The sequence below is a fragment of the Fusarium proliferatum genome, assembly GCF_900067095.1.
Source record: "Fusarium proliferatum ET1 genome assembly, contig: FPRO_scaffold001, whole genome shotgun sequence".
Lineage (NCBI taxonomy): Eukaryota > Fungi > Ascomycota > Sordariomycetes > Hypocreales > Nectriaceae > Fusarium > Fusarium proliferatum.
In genome coordinates, this window is record NW_022194790.1 from 4,031,543 (window position 1) to 4,049,179 (window position 17,637).

General features: G+C 50.3%; 5 protein-coding genes across 5 annotated transcripts; 3 read left to right on the forward strand and 2 right to left on the reverse strand.

The window, feature by feature from the left end:
* Positions 1-5,015: 5,015 nt before the first annotated feature.
* FPRO_00765 (putative mitotic control protein dis3+) lies at positions 5,016-8,019 on the forward strand (the record flags this gene model as incomplete). Its single annotated transcript, XM_031222792.1, has 2 exons — positions 5,016-5,211; positions 5,264-8,019. 2 exons carry the CDS (start codon positions 5,016-5,018, stop codon positions 8,017-8,019), a joined length of 2,952 nt encoding a protein of 983 aa, XP_031075706.1.
* A 236-nt stretch (positions 8,020-8,255) lies between these two features.
* Positions 8,256-9,958, reverse strand: FPRO_00764 (uncharacterized protein; the record flags this gene model as incomplete). The annotated part of the gene is made up of 2 exons (XM_031222803.1): positions 8,256-9,862; positions 9,931-9,958. The coding sequence occupies 2 exons, from the start codon at positions 9,956-9,958 to the stop codon at positions 8,256-8,258; spliced, it is 1,635 nt and encodes a 544-aa protein (XP_031075707.1).
* A 752-nt stretch (positions 9,959-10,710) lies between these two features.
* FPRO_00763 (uncharacterized protein) lies at positions 10,711-12,121 on the forward strand (the record flags this gene model as incomplete). Its single annotated transcript, XM_031222814.1, has 3 exons — positions 10,711-10,922; positions 10,974-11,466; positions 11,516-12,121. The coding sequence occupies 3 exons, from the start codon at positions 10,711-10,713 to the stop codon at positions 12,119-12,121; spliced, it is 1,311 nt and encodes a 436-aa protein (XP_031075708.1).
* Positions 12,122-12,448: 327 nt separating this feature from the next.
* On the forward strand, positions 12,449-13,171 carry FPRO_00762 (uncharacterized protein; the record flags this gene model as incomplete). Its single annotated transcript, XM_031222825.1, has 1 exon — positions 12,449-13,171. One exon carries the CDS (start codon positions 12,449-12,451, stop codon positions 13,169-13,171), a length of 723 nt encoding a protein of 240 aa, XP_031075709.1.
* A 702-nt stretch (positions 13,172-13,873) lies between these two features.
* On the reverse strand, positions 13,874-15,982 carry FPRO_00761 (putative serine/threonine protein kinase COT-1; the record flags this gene model as incomplete). Its single annotated transcript, XM_031222836.1, has 4 exons — positions 13,874-14,174; positions 14,228-14,701; positions 14,760-15,260; positions 15,333-15,982. The coding sequence occupies 4 exons, from the start codon at positions 15,980-15,982 to the stop codon at positions 13,874-13,876; spliced, it is 1,926 nt and encodes a 641-aa protein (XP_031075710.1).
* Between the last annotated feature and the right edge of the window lie 1,655 nt (positions 15,983-17,637).

Genomic DNA, 17,637 nt, shown 5'->3' on the forward strand with positions numbered 1-17,637 from the left:
ATTCGCAAAAGCTGCACAGTATTGGAGGAACGATCCGGTTTATCAGTGATAGCACGTCGAGCAATACCTGATGATGCGATAGTCTACTCAAGATCGGGAAACACGATCTCTCTCGACGGTATTTCATATTGAATCAAACGAGTCGGGGTTCCTTATACACCTCGAAACGCTTCAGCCGGTATTGAAAAAACAACGTGAAGTGATCTAGACACTAATTTCAGTCAGCCATTTAGATTGAACCCACCTCTATGGAATAACGTTGCAGGTCTCCAACGTACCGTTGCAAAAGGCTCCAGATGTCTGGAACGCCAACCGAGTCGATCAATCGCGACCCCAGAATCATGATCTGTTCCACCGTTGTCCATTCAAACTCCCTTGTCCCTGTCATGCTTCTGATGTAACCGTTTCTGCTTGATAAGTCGCTCTGCAGAGCGTCCCAAGACCTCGTAAATGCGTTCAAGATACCATAAGAACTCACCGCCTTGCAGACTGCTAAGAAACGCATTCCTAGGTCCGGATAGTTAGCAGTCAGATGGAGCCCCGGGAAGCTATGGCAGAGGGAGGGAGGTGCGGGAACGATCGCCCCAAGACCCCAGACCACACCAATTCATGTCCCCGGCCAGCCCAGCCTAACCAACCCAGCCCAACCCACGATCCTCGTTCGCTGTCCATCCGTCCCCGCGCGCACACAGTTCCCGCTATGTGGCTCTCCTCCCTTCATGGACAATGTATGTACTAGTATGATCATGGAGAAATGCCATGGCCAGCGAGAGGCAGGTAGGGGACCCGCCTAGCCCGCTACCTATGTTAGCCATGCGAGTGCTCCCAAAGATTCTCCAGATCCAGGATCTTCGTGTCCCCCATGAACATACATACACAGACCCATCCACCGTGTCCCTAACCTGGACCCCAGAGGTTGCTGTCTCCGCCATGGCCCATGGATTGACCTAAGGTCGTAGACGAGATACGCGAGAAGCATGGCCCTTCACCTTCTGGGAATGGGAGAGACATCTGTGCCCCGCGCTCCCTCGTGATGCTCAGCTCATGTCCACAGACGGTTTGCACGCCTACGAAGTAACAAGCCACAGTTCCCATTCATCGTTGACTGGCGGGGGCTACCGATATGATATCGATCACCAAACTGATCCACCTCGCCTATGTTTGACTTGGCCCGCCGCGGCTTTTATTCCATGCTCCAACAACCTGTCATCTATGAAACCGTTCAGCCCGTTGGTATCTTTAAGCCTCATCCTCAAGGTTTCCCTCCCCCTCATACATACTGTGGCACGAACCTCTAGCGACGTTTCATTGGTCTTTATTGCGTCGTCATGGTTCGCCCATCACTCAGCCGTCGTCTAGACGTGCCCTAACACATTAAGCCAACGGCGCCCTAAACATGGACCTTCAACTTCAGTACCTGCCTTAAACCGTAACGTAAAAATCTCGCTTGTAGATCACTGGCAAACGTCGTATGAGGTTGCTTTCCCGGCCGGCCCGCACGTGAAACCTTGCCGGCGCCGGACCCCCAGTCTCTTCGCCTCGGCCTAATCTCTTGTGGAAAATCACCGTCAAGTGGCTGACTTTCCCCTCGCCAGATCCTGGTCTCGCGTCCCCAAGGTATAATTTAACCTCCCGTTTTGGCTGGCTGGCTGGCTGGCTGGCTGGCTGGTTGCCATTACCTTCACCTTGCGCGGTTTCTCGATTCTTTGAATAACTGAGTCGCCATTGTCTCTCTTAGCCCGCTGACAATACCTGAGTCAAAGGCCTTCTCCATAAATCCGGGTCCGCATTGCATCATGCTGATGTATCATCCTTGCTAATCTGTCCTCGGCTCTCTGTCTTGTGACGCCTGACCGGCTGGAAACTTCGTCTTCTGGCTGACTTGCGAGTACGAAACCAATCACATCAGTCCGTGCGGTCGATTCCTGGCTACCTACCAACAAGAGGCGTTTGTCTCGGCCCTCATTCCAATAGCCTCACACCCAGGCCCCTGTTCTTTTTATGATATGCTTGTCCTTCAGGTGGTCCAAAGTCCTGCAATCCGATTTGAATCTTTTCCTATTCGTTGCCGTTGATGCCTGATTCCATCCAGTGGCAGAATGATAGTTCCTGCTCACCAAGTAAGTCCTTACCATCGACATGTTCAAGTTTTTGCCGTGAGGCTTCCTTTTCGACGACGCGCGCCATGCTCTTGAGGTACTCCGTACATTGTGGCATGAAAGCAAAGTGACATGCTTTGTATTAGTACGTTGTCCGCCATATGTTGACGTTGAGCCCTTTCGTAGCCAGGAGGAGATCATATTCCTCTCATGCTCGAATGCAAAGTCTTTGGGGACATACATCATCTTGTTTCTTACGAGCTCTTATTGTACGCTAAACGCGACCCCGTGAGCTCTTCTCCGACGCGCGCCGCATTTCAGACTTGAACAAACCCCCGGGCCTAACAGTACCCGGCGTCATGCATTTCCTAATACAGCAGCCTGCTGCTACCCCTTCGTCCATCACATGGATCGACGAGCTGTCCTAGGTTTCTGCTCACCAGCCGCAGCCACGCCTGGAATTGCTCAAACAACGCTCGTCTAAACTGGTTGAAGAATCGAGCAATTCACAAATGAAAGGACTGGCAATAGATCCGAATAGCCTAGTCGTCGGACCTGTCAAAGCCCATCAATGTGCAACAACCAAAGCTCTACAGTTGGCAGGAATACTTCGGCTGGTTGCATCTGTCCCCGCCAGGCAGACTGAAGGTGAAGAACGGCCATATCGATATATTGTCCTATATTTCCATCCCAGTCTTGGAAGCTGTAGAAGCCCTCCCGATGTGACTTGCTTGGCTTGCCAATATCTGTTTGAAATCTTGAAGCGATATCAGTAATGGCAGCCTCAGTCATAGCAATATGCTACAGGGATATTTATGACAGCAATGTCGCGACTGCAGTAAGTCCCCGGCGGCCTCGACAACTTTGCTAATATTAGAATTTGCCACTATCGTTGTGATATCCCTCTCATCCTTCGCACAGACTTTCATACCGTCAGCCATAGTACACTTTACTTGCCTCCATCGGGCGAAACAGTGGAGTAGAGATTGGAACGAACCAAGCAATATTTTTGTGCTCGTCAAGTTTTACTCAGTGTTATAGATAGGATGTTTGAATGATATTGCAGGTGGCTAGGGCCAATGGTCTGGCAGAAGCCAACTCAACATGATCATGTGTGACTCAATGTCCGAAGCCTGCGGGAAGAACATAATGATGACAGGGCAACCACATCTGTCGAGAAGTTCTACTGATGAGCTCGGCTGCCCTGCAGTATCCTTGTGAACCCTCGGAGCCTGAAGAGGCTTTGCCAAGTCGATCTTTTTCCGTACCAATGCTCATGACAGCGCATAGCGAGATTGCCATTGGTTCAGGACGCTACCTGCATATTGAGGCTGGCTATCAATTCTTTCCATCACTGTAACATTGATTTCAAGTTACATCAGACAAATCTGTCGGCTCTGACCCCCGGAAACAGCCGGTGCATTATCAGCTCAGAATTCTTTCGGTATTAAACCGTGAAATTTAACTCAATAAATGCACAGGAGACGGAAGCGCCGAAAGGGCTGCTTTCCTTAAGGTACCAGTTCTGAGAATAAGGTTAGTGGTTTCTTCTGTTTTGCAGTATGCTCAACCCCTGAGGCGCATGCATTGTGACCTCCACGATACAATGTGTGTTGGACTGCAAGACTAATTCGAGGATATTTTCCAGACTGCTCATGTGTTGGTAAGACCCTAAGGATATAGAGGCTGTATATTTTTGAGCCGGGTGAGCATTTGGTGTTTGGCCATCTTCCTGGTAAGCTCTTGCTAATACGACTCGGGATCCGACGTTCGTGGGAGGGTAAAGATTGCGAGCCTTGACACCGCACACAGCGATAAACAGACCCCCTAAGGGGTTGTAGCACTTCATGGCCAAACTTTCTCCTTGTAAGAGTATAACGCTTCCTGGCTCATATCCATGCTGATAGTAGGACTTTGCCAGATGCAGTGCTCGTAGCTGCTAGCAGTATTTCCCCTACAGAGACCCCGCTAAGTATTTAATCCTGTCTATCCTGCCTTATCATGTAACGGGCTTGGGGGAAGACAAGTCTCTGAGTCCGTGTCGGAAAGGGTACACTGAGCTCAACCCAGAGGGCGGGTCGAATAACACAACCTTGTGTATACATTTGAGACTGTGAATCTGTCCCTTTGACACATTACCTCAATAAGGCTTATACGATTGGCTCACATAAGATGTTGAAAGCTGTCATGTAGTTTGCGGTCTCGTTGATCAGACCTCGCAGGCTCTGGACTGGCGGCTCTGAGTGCAACTAAGGCAAATTCCAGTGAATCCTTCCTTTCTCCATTGATTTAAATGAGAACCAATCAGATATGGAGAGACGCCATGGATTATGTGGATTAGAATAGCATGCGACTGTCGGCTCGGATATGTGTAAGTCATGTGTATTTAGCAGATGGAGAAAGAGGCAGCAGCTTGGCAGCACGCTTCCGGGACAGCGGATGCTCTCTCAAATAGCATAAAGAGATTCTGTTGTGTTTGAATTTCAAGGCCCCGGTGCTCAGGGCATCGAATTTTATATGAAATGCTATCTACAGATAGAAGACCTGAGAGGAACTGTGAAGTGAAGTTCAGAGCACGTGACTCTACAGTCATGTGATAAGGATCTGCTTAAACATAGGTAGATTTCCAAAAGGGAAAGAAGTAATGGGAATTATCATCTAGATAAGGTACCTCTTGACAGCACATACAGAGAGAGATTTACTCTTCCTTTTTTCCTCGCCCTCCAGGAGGTAACAGCCTTCAAGAATACTACTAAGATTCTTGCTCGTGCAAGATCTCGAAGAACATGAACAATTGCTGACTTATCGATAAGCGCCCCACTATGGCCTACTCGAACGCTTTGTGATCAACAGTCTTTTCATCATTATTATCTACTCTAAACTTCACCACGCCGCGAGAAAAGGAGCCGGTCAAAAATGGCAAGCTTAAAAAGATCTACCGAGACAGATTCTCTGGCCTCAAACATCTCGAGCAAGGTCTATGTGCGATCGACCCGGAGTGGCAAAGTGCAGAAAATCGTGAGAGAAGTCTACTTACGAACTGACATCCCTTGCTCTTCCAAGCTCTGCAAAGCTTGTCTTCAGGATGCCCCTAGAAATGCCGCTCAGCAAGGTGAGACTATTTCTTCCGCCTGGCTGGTCCAGTTTATTAATGAGTATTGCAGCTCAGCCTTTTGTGCTCTCGGACAAGCCAGCAGGCACCAAGACTTTCCCTCAGGGCCATTACCTGGTGCCTGATACTAATGCGTTGCTCAACGCAATGGACCTTTTCGAGCAAAGCTCGGCTTTCTACGATGTAGTCATCCTGCAAACAGTACTCGAGGAGCTGCGAAATCGGTCACTACCACTCTACAACCGTCTAGTGGGGCTCACAAAGAGCGAGGATAAGAGATTTTACGTCTTTTTCAACGACTTTAGACTCGAGACATTCGTCCACCGTCAGGCAAATGAGACTGTGAATGACAGGAATGACAGAGCTGTGCGGTTAGCCGTCAAGTGGTACGGCGAGCATCTTGCCAGGACAAAGGCGAACAAGTTGCCAGCAGTAGTGATGCTTAGCGATGATCGAGAGAACCTTCGCAAGGCCAAGGAAGACGGGCTTCATGCATCTTCTCTCCGGGACTATGTTAGTGGCCTCGAAGATGGCGAGAGGCTACTAGATATGGTCGCAGAAGCTCAAAACCAAGAGTCTTTTAAGAAGCAGGGCCAGATGCTGTACCCTGAATACTTTACTCTATCAAGGATGATGACTGGAGTCAAGGCTGGGTTAATGCATCAAGGAATCTTCAACGTGTCGCCATATAACTACCTCGAGGGTTCAATCAAAGTACCGGCGTTCCCCAAACCTCTTCTCGTATTGGGTCGCGAAAACATCAACCGAGCCGTTGATGGTGATGTTGTGGTCGTTGAAGTTCTTCCCCAAGATCAGTGGAAAGAACCTTCGACAAAGATCATTGAGGAGGACGCCATCACCAAGAATGAGAATGCAGATGTGGAAGAGAGCCAGGATCTCGTGTCTGAAAAGGAGCGGAAGGCCTTGCAAGAGCAGGTCAAGAAGACTCAGAAGAGTGCATCGGAGAGCAAACCTCAGCCTACGGCCAAGGTTGTGGGTGTTGTCAAGCGCAATTGGCGTCAGTATGTTGGTCATATAGACCCATCGTCAGCCAGTAAGGGTTCCAGCCAAGGTCGTAAGCAGGATAGCGTTTTCCTCATCCCAATGGACAAGAAGATTCCCAAAATCCGCCTTCGTACGCGGCAGGTTGCTGACCTTCTTGGCAAGCGCCTGTTGGTAACTATTGATGCCTGGGAGCGCGACTCAAGACATCCTATTGGACATTTTGTGCGATCTTTGGGTGAGCTGGAGACCAAATCGGCCGAGACCGAAGCTCTGTTGCTGGAGTGGGATGTTCAATATCGGCCTTTTCCCAAGACCGTATTGGACTGCCTTCCCAGAGAGGGACACGACTGGAGAGTGCCGACGAGCCTGGAAGATCCTGGTTGGAGGCAGAGAGAGGATCTCCGAGGTCTTCTCATCTGCAGTATTGACCCTGTTGGGTGCCAGGATATCGATGATGCTCTCCATGCCAAGCAGCTCCCCAATGGGAACTATGAGGTTGGTGTTCACATCGCTGACGTGTCCAACTTTGTCAAGCCTGCCAACGCCATGGATACTGAAGCCAGTATCCGGGGTACCACGGTCTATCTCGTCGACAAGCGTATCGATATGCTGCCTCCTCTTCTCGGTACGGACCTTTGCTCGCTCAAGCCATACGTCGAGCGATTTGCATTCTCGGTGCTCTGGGAGCTGAACGAGAATGCTGACATCGTCAACGTTCGCTTCACCAAGTCTGTCATCAAATCTCGAGAAGCGTTCAGCTACGAACAGGCCCAGTTGCGAATCGACGATGAGTCTCAGCAAGACGATCTTACCAAGGGAATGCGCATGCTTCTCATGTTATCCAAGAAATTAAAGAAGAAGCGAATGGATGCTGGTGCCCTGAGCCTTTCTTCCCCAGAAGTCAAGGTGCAAACTGAATCTGAGACGTCCGATCCTATTGATGTCAAGACAAAGCAGCTTCTCGATACAAACTCTCTCGTCGAAGAGTTCATGTTGTTTGCCAACGTCAGCGTTGCAGCCAAGATCTATGAAGCATTTCCTCAAACCGCCATTCTCCGCCGTCACGCGGCCCCCCCAAAGACAAACTTTGACGAACTATCAAACCAACTCCGCACCAAGCGTGGCATGGAGTTGCGGACCGACTCCAGCAAGGCCCTTGCCGATTCTCTAGATCAGTGCGTGGACCCCAAGGAGCCATTCTTCAACACCCTTGTGCGCATCATGGCTACTCGCTGCATGATGAGTGCAGAGTATTTCTGCTCTGGAACACAGGCTTATCCTGAATTCCGCCATTACGGTCTTGCTTCAGAGATCTACACTCACTTCACCTCTCCCATTCGCCGTTACGCCGATCTTCTTGCCCATAGACAGCTCGCTGCTGCCATCGACTACGAGGCCATACACCCCAACGTCCGCAGCAGGGGTCGCCTTGAGGCTGTCTGTAAGAACATCAACGTGCGCCACCGCAATGCTCAGATGGCCGGTCGTGCCAGCATCGCCTACTATGTCGGCCAAGCCCTGAAGGGCAAGGTTGCTGAGGAAGACGCGTTCGTGATGAAGATTTTCAGTAACGGCTTCGTCGTTCTTGTTCCACGCTTTGGTACAGAGGGCCTGATCCGCCTTCGAGACCTTGCACAGCCTGAGCCCGAGGCCGAGTACGACGCAGAGACATACACGCTTACAACCAAGGGAAGCCGCGAGATGAAGGTGGAGCTCTTCCAAAAAGTCAGGGTTAGAGTCCGTGACGAGAAAGATGAGATGACGGGCAAACGCGGTGTCAAGATGGAATTGATCGAAGCATAGATATAGACGAACAAAAGCTGGGTTGTGTTGGGAGGCATACGGCATAATTCATAGTCTACGAGTCACTTGGTAAACCATGTAGGAGTTTTGGGAAGACAAATTGTTATTTTTTACGAATGTATATGCACGGATATAAACCGTTCTACCAGATCCTTGAAACGCCAAACTTTCCAGTGAAGAACTCATGTTGAACCTTTCCGTCATTTTGCCGAACAAAACCGCTGAAACACTTTTCTTTACTGCTCCATAGCATCGACGGCTTCGGCACTGCCCTCATCGTCACCCCACAGGCCCTCGAGCTTGAACTCGGCAGCCCATTCGGTCACGATCTGCTTCTGGTCAGCAGCAACCTCGTCCTCGCCAGCGTTCTTGATGGCCGACTTGGAGGCGGTGGTAGTCGACTCGACAGCTAGAACAGGAGCCTCAACCCAGCCCTGGATGCGGCCGTCTCGCCAGTCAGTGACGACTGTCATAGCGGCAGCAGAGAGGTTAGGGATACCACCACGACCAAGGCGGCCTCTCTTGCGGGCGACTTGAACGAGGAAGTCGGTGGTGATGTCACCATCGGCACGATCAGGGAGGAGGGCAGGGATATCGTAGACGCTTGTGAGCTTCTGCATAAGATCGGGAGAAGCTGACAGACGCTTCAGGAGAAGAGTCACGGCGGGCATAGGATCGTCGATCTGCTTGGGGGGCACAGCGTTGAGGAGAACCAAGTGAGCATGTGCCTCAGTGGCGTTCTTGAGAGAAACGAGACCAGCAGATTGGGTGGAAGATGATGAAGGGAAAACAACACCGGGGGAGTCGAGAAGAGTGAGCTTGCTGTCGATCTTTACCGAGCGAATACTTGTGGTAACGCCAGCCTCGGCACCGGCAGGGCAAGCCTTGGAAGAGCTGCCGCCCTTGCCGCTCATCCTTGAAAGAAGAGCGTTGATAACAGAACTCTTGCCGACATTAGGATAACCGATAACGCCAACGGAGACAGCGCGCTTGAGTTGCCGGCTGGCGGCAAAGCTCTTGAGGGCCTTGAAGAGCGTGGCAGAGGTGCTCTGGACGGTCAGATCGCGGTGGTTAAAGGTGTGGGCGTTGGGGGCAGCGCCAGAGGCTCGGAGAGGCAGAGTAGGGAAGTATCGTCGGAGGTAGATAAGCCAGTCTCGTAGAACCTTGGGAGGGATGAGATCGACCTTGTTGATGACCAGGATCAGTCGCTTGCCGCCAGCTGCAGCAGCCATAATCTGACGCTCAACCTCGCGAGAGCGGGTGCCCTCGGGATCGCGAGCATCGAGGACATAAAGAACAACATCGGCCTGCTCAACGACTTGCTTGAAGACTCTGTCGTAGGTCTTTCTCGATGAGGCCTGACCAATGGACATCTCGGGGCCACGGTCGTCGTCGGAGTCGTTGCTATCGTCGTCCTCGTCCATATCATCGTCGTCAGCGAGTTGTCTATCATAGGTGGCAGCAGCAGCGCGTGCGCTCGCGATAAGCGCAGCCATGGGGTTTGACTCGTCGATATCCTCGTCCATGCCGTCCTCGTCCATCTCGTCTCCAACGTCGACCTGGACGTCGGTCGTGGCCGCCTCGTCCTTGGAACCCGTCTTTGCGGCCTTGGCCAGCTCCTTTCTTCTTTGCGCCTCCTCGGCCTTCTTCAGACGGTTCTCTTCAATCTCCTGGAGCAGCTTCTCCTTGTAGGGGAACAGGTTGGGGATACCGGGGTCCTTCTTCAACTTTGATCGCCATTCTGGGTTCTTCTTTGCCAACTTGCGCTCCTTCTTTTGCTTTGCGGCGGAAGCCTTTTCGATCTTGTGGCGAAGACGAACGGGAGTTCGCTTAGACTTGGGCTCTTAACAATCAAATTAGTATTGGAGACAGTATATTCGGGTGGGGTTTGTCTATGTTGATTCGACCTACTCTTGGGTTTGGTAATTGAGCCGGCCATTGTGAAATCTTTGACTTGATTTTACTGTGATCGGCTTGTCTTGTCCTGTCTTGTTCTCGTCTTCACTGGTGTAGTCTCAGCCAAAAGTTTGAAAAATTAAGCGGGATATCAAATTCTGCCGCTTTATTTTTCAGACCGCCTTTCTCCTCCCCCCGCCCCCCACTTCAGAGGGTACGTACCTATCTCTGGGAAACCTAAGGTAGGTACTAGGTGAGATTGATGAGTTGACATGCTATTTACAGATAAAGTCACAAATCGAAGATTTTAATTCGGTCTCAATTCTATGCTGTTCGATGTTTTGTTTACTTTGAGACTCTTCTAGTTCCCATTTCTAGTACTGATGTATGTCTGCGTTGGGAATATCGTAGTGATTGCAAAGCATGGTCTCAGGGCTTATTAATGCAAGGACTTTAATATCAATCTTATCTAAACTCATCAACCCGTCGATCATACGGTCACTCTCTGGCAGTTCCCTAATTTGGATCGTTGTGAACAAGTCGGTGGAAACTATGCCTATGCCAGACCCGAAACCCGATAACACACCAAGGTAGACCCGAAGACCACTACAACATGCCATGACTATCATCACTTGTTCCCGAAATGCGAGAGAGCCTGTATCGTTGTAAAGTCGATCAACTGAAACCGACTCTGAAACAACGTATATAATCCATCGCCTTTCCTCTTGGATTTCAGCACGCACTAGCACTAAAAGTCAAGTCAACACCATAAGTACCCGAGTAGGCAAGGTAGCCATGTCTTCAGAACTCATCCAGCAGATCCAGGCGGAACTCGACGCTGCCACGACTAGATACATTGATCGTAATCCTCGATCCAAGGCTCTTCATGATGAGGCTCTCAAATCAATGCCTGGCGGAAACACGAGGACTGTTCTGCATGCTAGTCCATTCCCTGTTGTGATCAAGTCTGGCAAAGGCCATCAAATTACTTCTGAGGATGGACACACGTAAGTCTTATGGGCTATTGCAGCCAGCAGTTCTGCTTACAGATCACATAGTTACACAGATTTCACCGGCGAGTTCACAGCTGCTCTCTATGGGCATTCCAATCCCGTCATTATCTCGACTATTCGAGATGTACTTGACAATGTAGGCATGAATGTTGGGGGCAATACAGCTCAAGAGCAGATATTCGCTCGTGAAGTCTGCAGCCGCTTCAATCTGGAACATGTGCGCTTCTGCAACTCTGGTACTGAAGCGAATATCCACGCTCTAGCAGCTGCCAGGGCTTTCACCAAGAAAAGAAAAGTCGTCACTTTCAGTGGGGGCTATCATGGTGCTGTGATAGGATTTAAGGGGGGGGAACCAGAGGCCAACAATGTCGACCTGGACGATTGGGTTGTGGCCAGATACAACGATCTTGACAGCGCTCGTGCTGCTATCGAGAGCGAGGGTGTTGCTGCAGTGTTGGTGGAAGGGATGCAGGGCTCTGGAGGTGGCATTCCCGGACACCCTGAATTTCTGCAGGGCTTACAGGAGATTGCTGGAAAGGTAAGTCTGCGTGCTCTATCAGCTCCATCTTGTATACTCACAGGTTCAGGCCGGCGTCTTGTTCATCATGGACGAAGTCATGACCTCCCGTCTCTCAGGAGGAGGTATCTCCGAGTTGAGGGGGCTCAGACCAGACCTCAAGACATTTGGAAAGTATCTCGGCGGAGGCCTGGCCTTCGGTGCTTTCGGCGGTAGAGCAGATATCATGGCTGCTTTTGATCCACGGCTTCCCACTGCTCTCTCGCATTCAGGCACTTTCAACAACAACACTCTGGTGACACACGCTGGCTACGCTGGCCTAACAAAGATCTACACGCCTGATATTGCAGCCCAATTCACGAGATCTGGAGATGAGCTCAGGGACCGACTCAACGCAGTAACAAAGGACACAAGAGTGCTCTTTACTGGTATCGGCACTATCATGGGAGTCCATTTTCCAAGGGACGGTTCTCGTGCAATCGAAAGATCTGGCGAAGTCGAAGAACTCGATTCCTTGAGGGATCTCTTTTGGCTTGATATGATGGAGGAGGGGTTTTGGCTCGTGCGCAGAGGATTCATGGCTTTGGTGCTCGACACTCCCATGGACGAGTTTGATAGGTTTGTCAGTTGTGTTGAAGCATGGGTTTCTAAGCGTGCTCAAATGGTTAGAATCTAACTGAAAGTCGTGTTATGAGACATTTATTAGACCTTTATTCGAATAATTATACAGGTTGATAGACATCTCCGTTTTATTTGTCTGATGATATACATAGTCTATAAGTTGTTCAAGTGCATGTTCAGCGTCTGATTGGTCAGTCACCTTACCATTGCATACTAGGTTGTCTTGCATTGGTCTCCACTTAATTCTTTATCTTCACCAAGGCAAAGGTCTCTTTGTTCTCAGTACAACTCCATACTTACACCTTCCATCGCGCTTTTCTTACCTTCTCACCCTCGCGCCAATCAACCGTTCAATCTCCATCACATCACAAAACCTCCAACGATGGATTTCCAAAATCGCGCCGGCTCGAAATTCGGCGGCGGAGGCGTCGCTTCTCAATCCGCCACCAACGCCGACCGTCGCGAACGTCTTCGCAAGCTCGCTCTCGAGACCATCGACCTCGACAAGGACCCCTACTTCTTCAAGAATCACGTCGGCTCATTCGAGTGCCGTCTTTGTCTCACGGTCCACCAGAATGATGGCTCCTACCTCGCTCATACCCAGGGCAAGAAACATCAGACCAACCTCGCCCGTCGCGCTGCTCGTGAGCAAAAAGAAGGTCGTCAAGGTGCCGTTGACCCAGCTACCGGCCTCCCCATTGGAGTCACAGGTGCAGGCTTCGCGCAGCGTCGCAACGTCGTAAAGATCGGACGCCCCGGATACAAGATCACCAAGATCCGCGACCCTGTCTCCCGTCAGCAGGGTCTGCTCTTCCAGCTCCAATATCCCGATGCGACCCCCGAAACATCTCCCAAGTGGCAGGTCATGAACGCCTTCACTCAGCACGTCGAGGAGCCCGACAAGAACTTCCAATACCTACTCGTCGCCGCCGAACCTTACGAGACGGTTGGCTTCAAAATTCCTGCCCGTGAGCTTGACAAGCGCGAGGACAAGCAGTTTGCCTTTTGGGATCCGGATGCCAAGGAGTATTGGATCCAGGTCATGTTTATGACTGAGCGCGAGGAACGCTTCAACGCGGCTCCTGGTTTGACGGCAAGGAGGTAATGGCCCATTTACTGACCCTCTGGTGGTCATGGTTATTTGCATCTTGGGAGTAAAGAAAAGGATATCCGGGTCATGGGACGGCGTCACAGGGTTTTTTTCTTTTCTTTTTTTAATGTGCAACAATTCTGTCTGAAGCATCCAAGGCTCGAAATAAACACCAGTAGAGCCTTGTTACTCTATACGGGCTGCCCAATTTCATGTATAACTTATCACTCAATTCCATGTGATCACGGCGCAGCAGTTTTAGACTTCGAGATGGTTAATCATAGGCTGTATTTCAAATGGCATGTCTCAAACGACCCAGTTCAGATACATGCAATGTCACGAACGATACATCTTCAATTTTTTTTCTTTCTTTTTTTTTTGCTTCAGTATCTTATTATTGACTTGTACAGCAGTTCTGGAAACTCGTGTTTTGTTACATGTCCTGTATAATGCGATGCAACCTGACCGACTTTGTATGCCCCTCCATCTGAACCAGACCTGCTACCATAGTATCATCAAAAACATGCATCGAAACAGCCAAAAGGCTCAGCAAACGGACAAGCCCCGCACATTGTTTGCTTCGTCTATCATGTCATGAATAACTGCTTGAAGAACCCGTTGTACTTGTCCGAGTTGACGTCCCCTTTTCCATCGACAGCGCCCATTCACAGAACTAGGTTCGCTTCGTGGAGAGACCACCATGCCACCTCAACCCATTTATCGGAAGTTGTTATCAAATCGCTTGAATGTATAGCCGATGAATGGCAAACTCATTTCTGGAGACTCCTCGACCTTGTGGCCTTGCTGGATAGCCTGCGCCTTAAGGACAGTGGCGTTATCGGTCTGATCAATTTCATCAGTAGGGAAATAAGTCGTGTCGATGTTGGAGGTCAAGCGGGGCTCAAAGGGTGCGCGAATACGACGAAGGCTATCAAACTCAACACCGCGGAAGAACGCATGGCCCTTGATTTCGTGGGCACCACCACGGCCGAGACGGTTCTCTGTGTTACAGACCATGCTACTTTATGTTAGCAACTAGCGTTCCCCTTGACTCTCAAGATGATTGCTTACCTTCGGATAAGATGCTCCGCATCGGTACCTAGTGTGATATCATCTGGAAAGTACAGAGTTTGTCTCCAGTTGACAATCTTGCGGTATGTGTCATGGCTGTCTTCGGCGCAGAAAGGAGGCCAGCCGACCAGACACTCGAACATGATCGTGCCGAGTGACCACCAGTCACAGTCGAAGGTGTAGCCGTGGCCAGTGAAAATCTCAGGAGCAATGTAGTCAGGAGTTCCGACGGTCGAGTACGCCATAAGTCTTCGAGATCGTCTCCAGTCGTTGATCTGGGATCGATTGCTGACTGTCAGGTTGATTTGATCAAGCGCAACCGAGTTACGGTCGCGAGGCCTGTTTGATCTACCTTGCAACAGCTGCTGATAATAGTTATTATCATGAAGCCTGTGGAAGCCAGTCGACAGGCCAAAATCTGTGAGTTTGACATGTCCTCCGCGATCGAGGAGAATGTTGTCAGGCTTGATATCACTATCGAGGGTCAGATGCTGCTCGCGGGATAACAGGGGTGAGAGAGCGTGATACATACCGGTGGATGAAGCCCAGCTTGTGGACAGCCTCAATAGCGAGAACAATCTCCGCAATATAAAAGCGAGTGATATCCTCCGAGAAAATTTCATACTTGATAAGCATTGTCATTAGATCTCCACCGGGCAAGAATTCCATTAGCATGTAGAGGAAGTATGAGTCCTGGAAGGTAGTGTAGAGCTTGACGACCCATGGGCTGTCAGACTCTGCGAGAATGTCTCGCTCTGATCGAACGTGTGCAAGCTGGTCCTTCTTAAACATTTCTGTCTTTATCAGAGACTTCATAGCATAGACCTTGCCATCACCCTTCTTCTGCACGAGCTTGACCTCTCCAAAGGCACCCTTTCCGATAATCTTTACAGTATTATAGTTTTCGGGCTTGTCCTTGGTACGAAGGAAACGCAGATACTGGCCTTCTTTTCTGCCAGCAGTGGACCAGAGCTGCTCACGTCTAGCGGCGCCCTGTGAGGGGTCCTGAAGCTTCTGCTCCAATTCACTTTGTCTGTATAGTGATTATGAGTTAGTTGCACAACTCTCATGGACAGGAGCGAGACCGAGGCACGTAGGCACATACCTTTGGTTGCGCTCGCGGGCACGCTTGACACTGTCCTTAAAAAAGTCGGCGGCGAGCTGGGAACACTTCTTTTGGTTGCTATTGACATTTGTACCATATCGATCAGGGTTTCGCTCGGGTGCACGTTGGAATTCTTCTGCGGGGGCAGAGGCCTGTGTTGGCATAGGAGGGGCGTTCATGTAGCTGTTGTAGCCAGGCTGCTGTCCTGTACTACCAGCGGTCCTGGGACGCTGACCTGGAGAGGGACCTCGAGCATAACCTTGCCCTCGAGCAGCACCTCCGAGGTTCTGATGAGAGAACTGGTGAGCGAGGCCTGTGTTTGGGTCGTTGGTGCCCGGTGTATTGGATCGTGGTTGATACCCAGCTCCCTGAGCATAGTCATTGGACTGCTGCTGTTGCTGGCCGCTATACTGGGCATATTGGTTCTGGTTAAAGTAGCCCTGGGGCGCATAGCCACCAGCATATTGTTGCTGCTGCTGCTGACCTTGGGGTTGCAACCCACCAGGCTGTTGACCTGAAGCTGAAGGGAAAACGGGCTGCGGGAAGGTCGAAGGCGTAGTGGGATATGCTGCCCTGTCCGAGGCGGTCAAACGGTCGTTGCCGTTGCCAAAGTTAAGATAGAGGCGATTGTTGTTGTTATTGGGATCCATCTTGTCTGATTGCGGCGTCTCGATCGCCTCGTTTCGCCCTGTATCGTATCGACAAGTTGGTGAACAACTCTTGGAGAGATGAAAAGAATAAAGAATGAGGTGGGAGTCGAGATGGCGGACAAGTTTCAGGGGAGGGTTCCAGGGGCTGTGGAGGGGAGAGCGAGGGGCGGCGCGGGACTAGAGCTACCTTTCCGCAGGAAGGTCAGTTACAGTTGGCACCTTAGCTGCTTAGTATGTACCTCAGGGACTGCCAACTGTCCGGAAAGTGCCTGGGTAGGTACCTAGGGGAGTACAATACGGGTAAAGTAGCACCAGAGCCACCTCTGGCGGGAGCACCAAGAGACTGGTGCACGGTCGGCAAAGGTCTCAGGTTGAAGGAGAGACGAAAAGAAATCAAAATGGATGATTTTGAGAGAAAGAGTTAAAGCAGAAGGAGGGTAGCGGATTCCGTATAAACCTAAAGCCCAGGAAGTACTTGAGGATTTTTGTTTGGCTAAAAAAGCAGTCTCCCTCCACTAAGAACAAATATGACAGGCACTTCCACCTGCACTGCGCGGTCTTTACTTGTGCTCCCCGAGCCGAAACGTGCTCCTAGGGATGAATCGCCCTTCCCTGGGTGTTTTGGCTTACCTAGGTGGGTTCAGTCAAAGCCAAAGGAATGGTCAAAGTTAGCGGTTAGCGGTTGGCACACGACGGGCCGTGAAGTGGCATAGGTTGGTTCCATGCGTTTTGGGGAAGAGATCCAAGGGGTCAACAAGTCTGAGGGGTCCAGCAACTCCCGTCGACAGAATTGGAATAGAATGAAGCGTGGCGGGCGACCTGAGCCGGTATATATTAGCTTTAAATTCGCGGTCTTTAGTGGCAATCATTTCGATGGTGGGTGCTGTGGCTGCTATAATTTCAGTGGCTACCTTACCTAACTACTGTACCTGACTTCGGTGCCCGGGACGAGAGTGGAAATCAATGATATCCATGGATATCTAAGTAACTACTAAGGTAGTGCTTCACTATGGTACATAAGTTGAATCTTCAGGTATCAGCAATAATTCATTTTGCGAACAAGAAGTTGTTAGAAGAGAATTGCACACCAGTCAATGCCTCCACCTGTAAAGGATGTGATTGCCTCAAATAGCAAAGTCTTCACCCTCACTTTAGCAGACCAATGTTTTCCCTCATCATGGTGAGTTCTACGCTCATCGCATTCCACTAATAAGAGATTAGCATCTCCAGCATCTCCCTCCGAACTAATTTTCAACACCAACAAACGGTGTTGGTGGTGACTTATGATGGCGTTCTGACCATCATGCTCCATAGCATGGCACTTTTTTTCGTCCTAGCCACTAAACTACACATGTACAATCTTCATCCCAGGCTATCCTTGCTAATAGACCCCTCAGGGGCTGGACCCCTGTTATTGTGTTCCCCCAGATGTTGCTGTTTGTGGTACTATTCCTGAGCTTCAGGTGAACCTGTCACCCATGTGTAGCAGGGACCTCTCAGCCTCTTGAGTATCCGTATTCTCAACTATTGTTCTATGGATGGTCATCATCAGAGATCGGGGCTGACTCTGTTATCCACCATCTATTTCGTGTAGTTTACATGTTATATTAACATGGACCTTGAGTAGCATTGCCAGATGTAACATGCCCACGTTG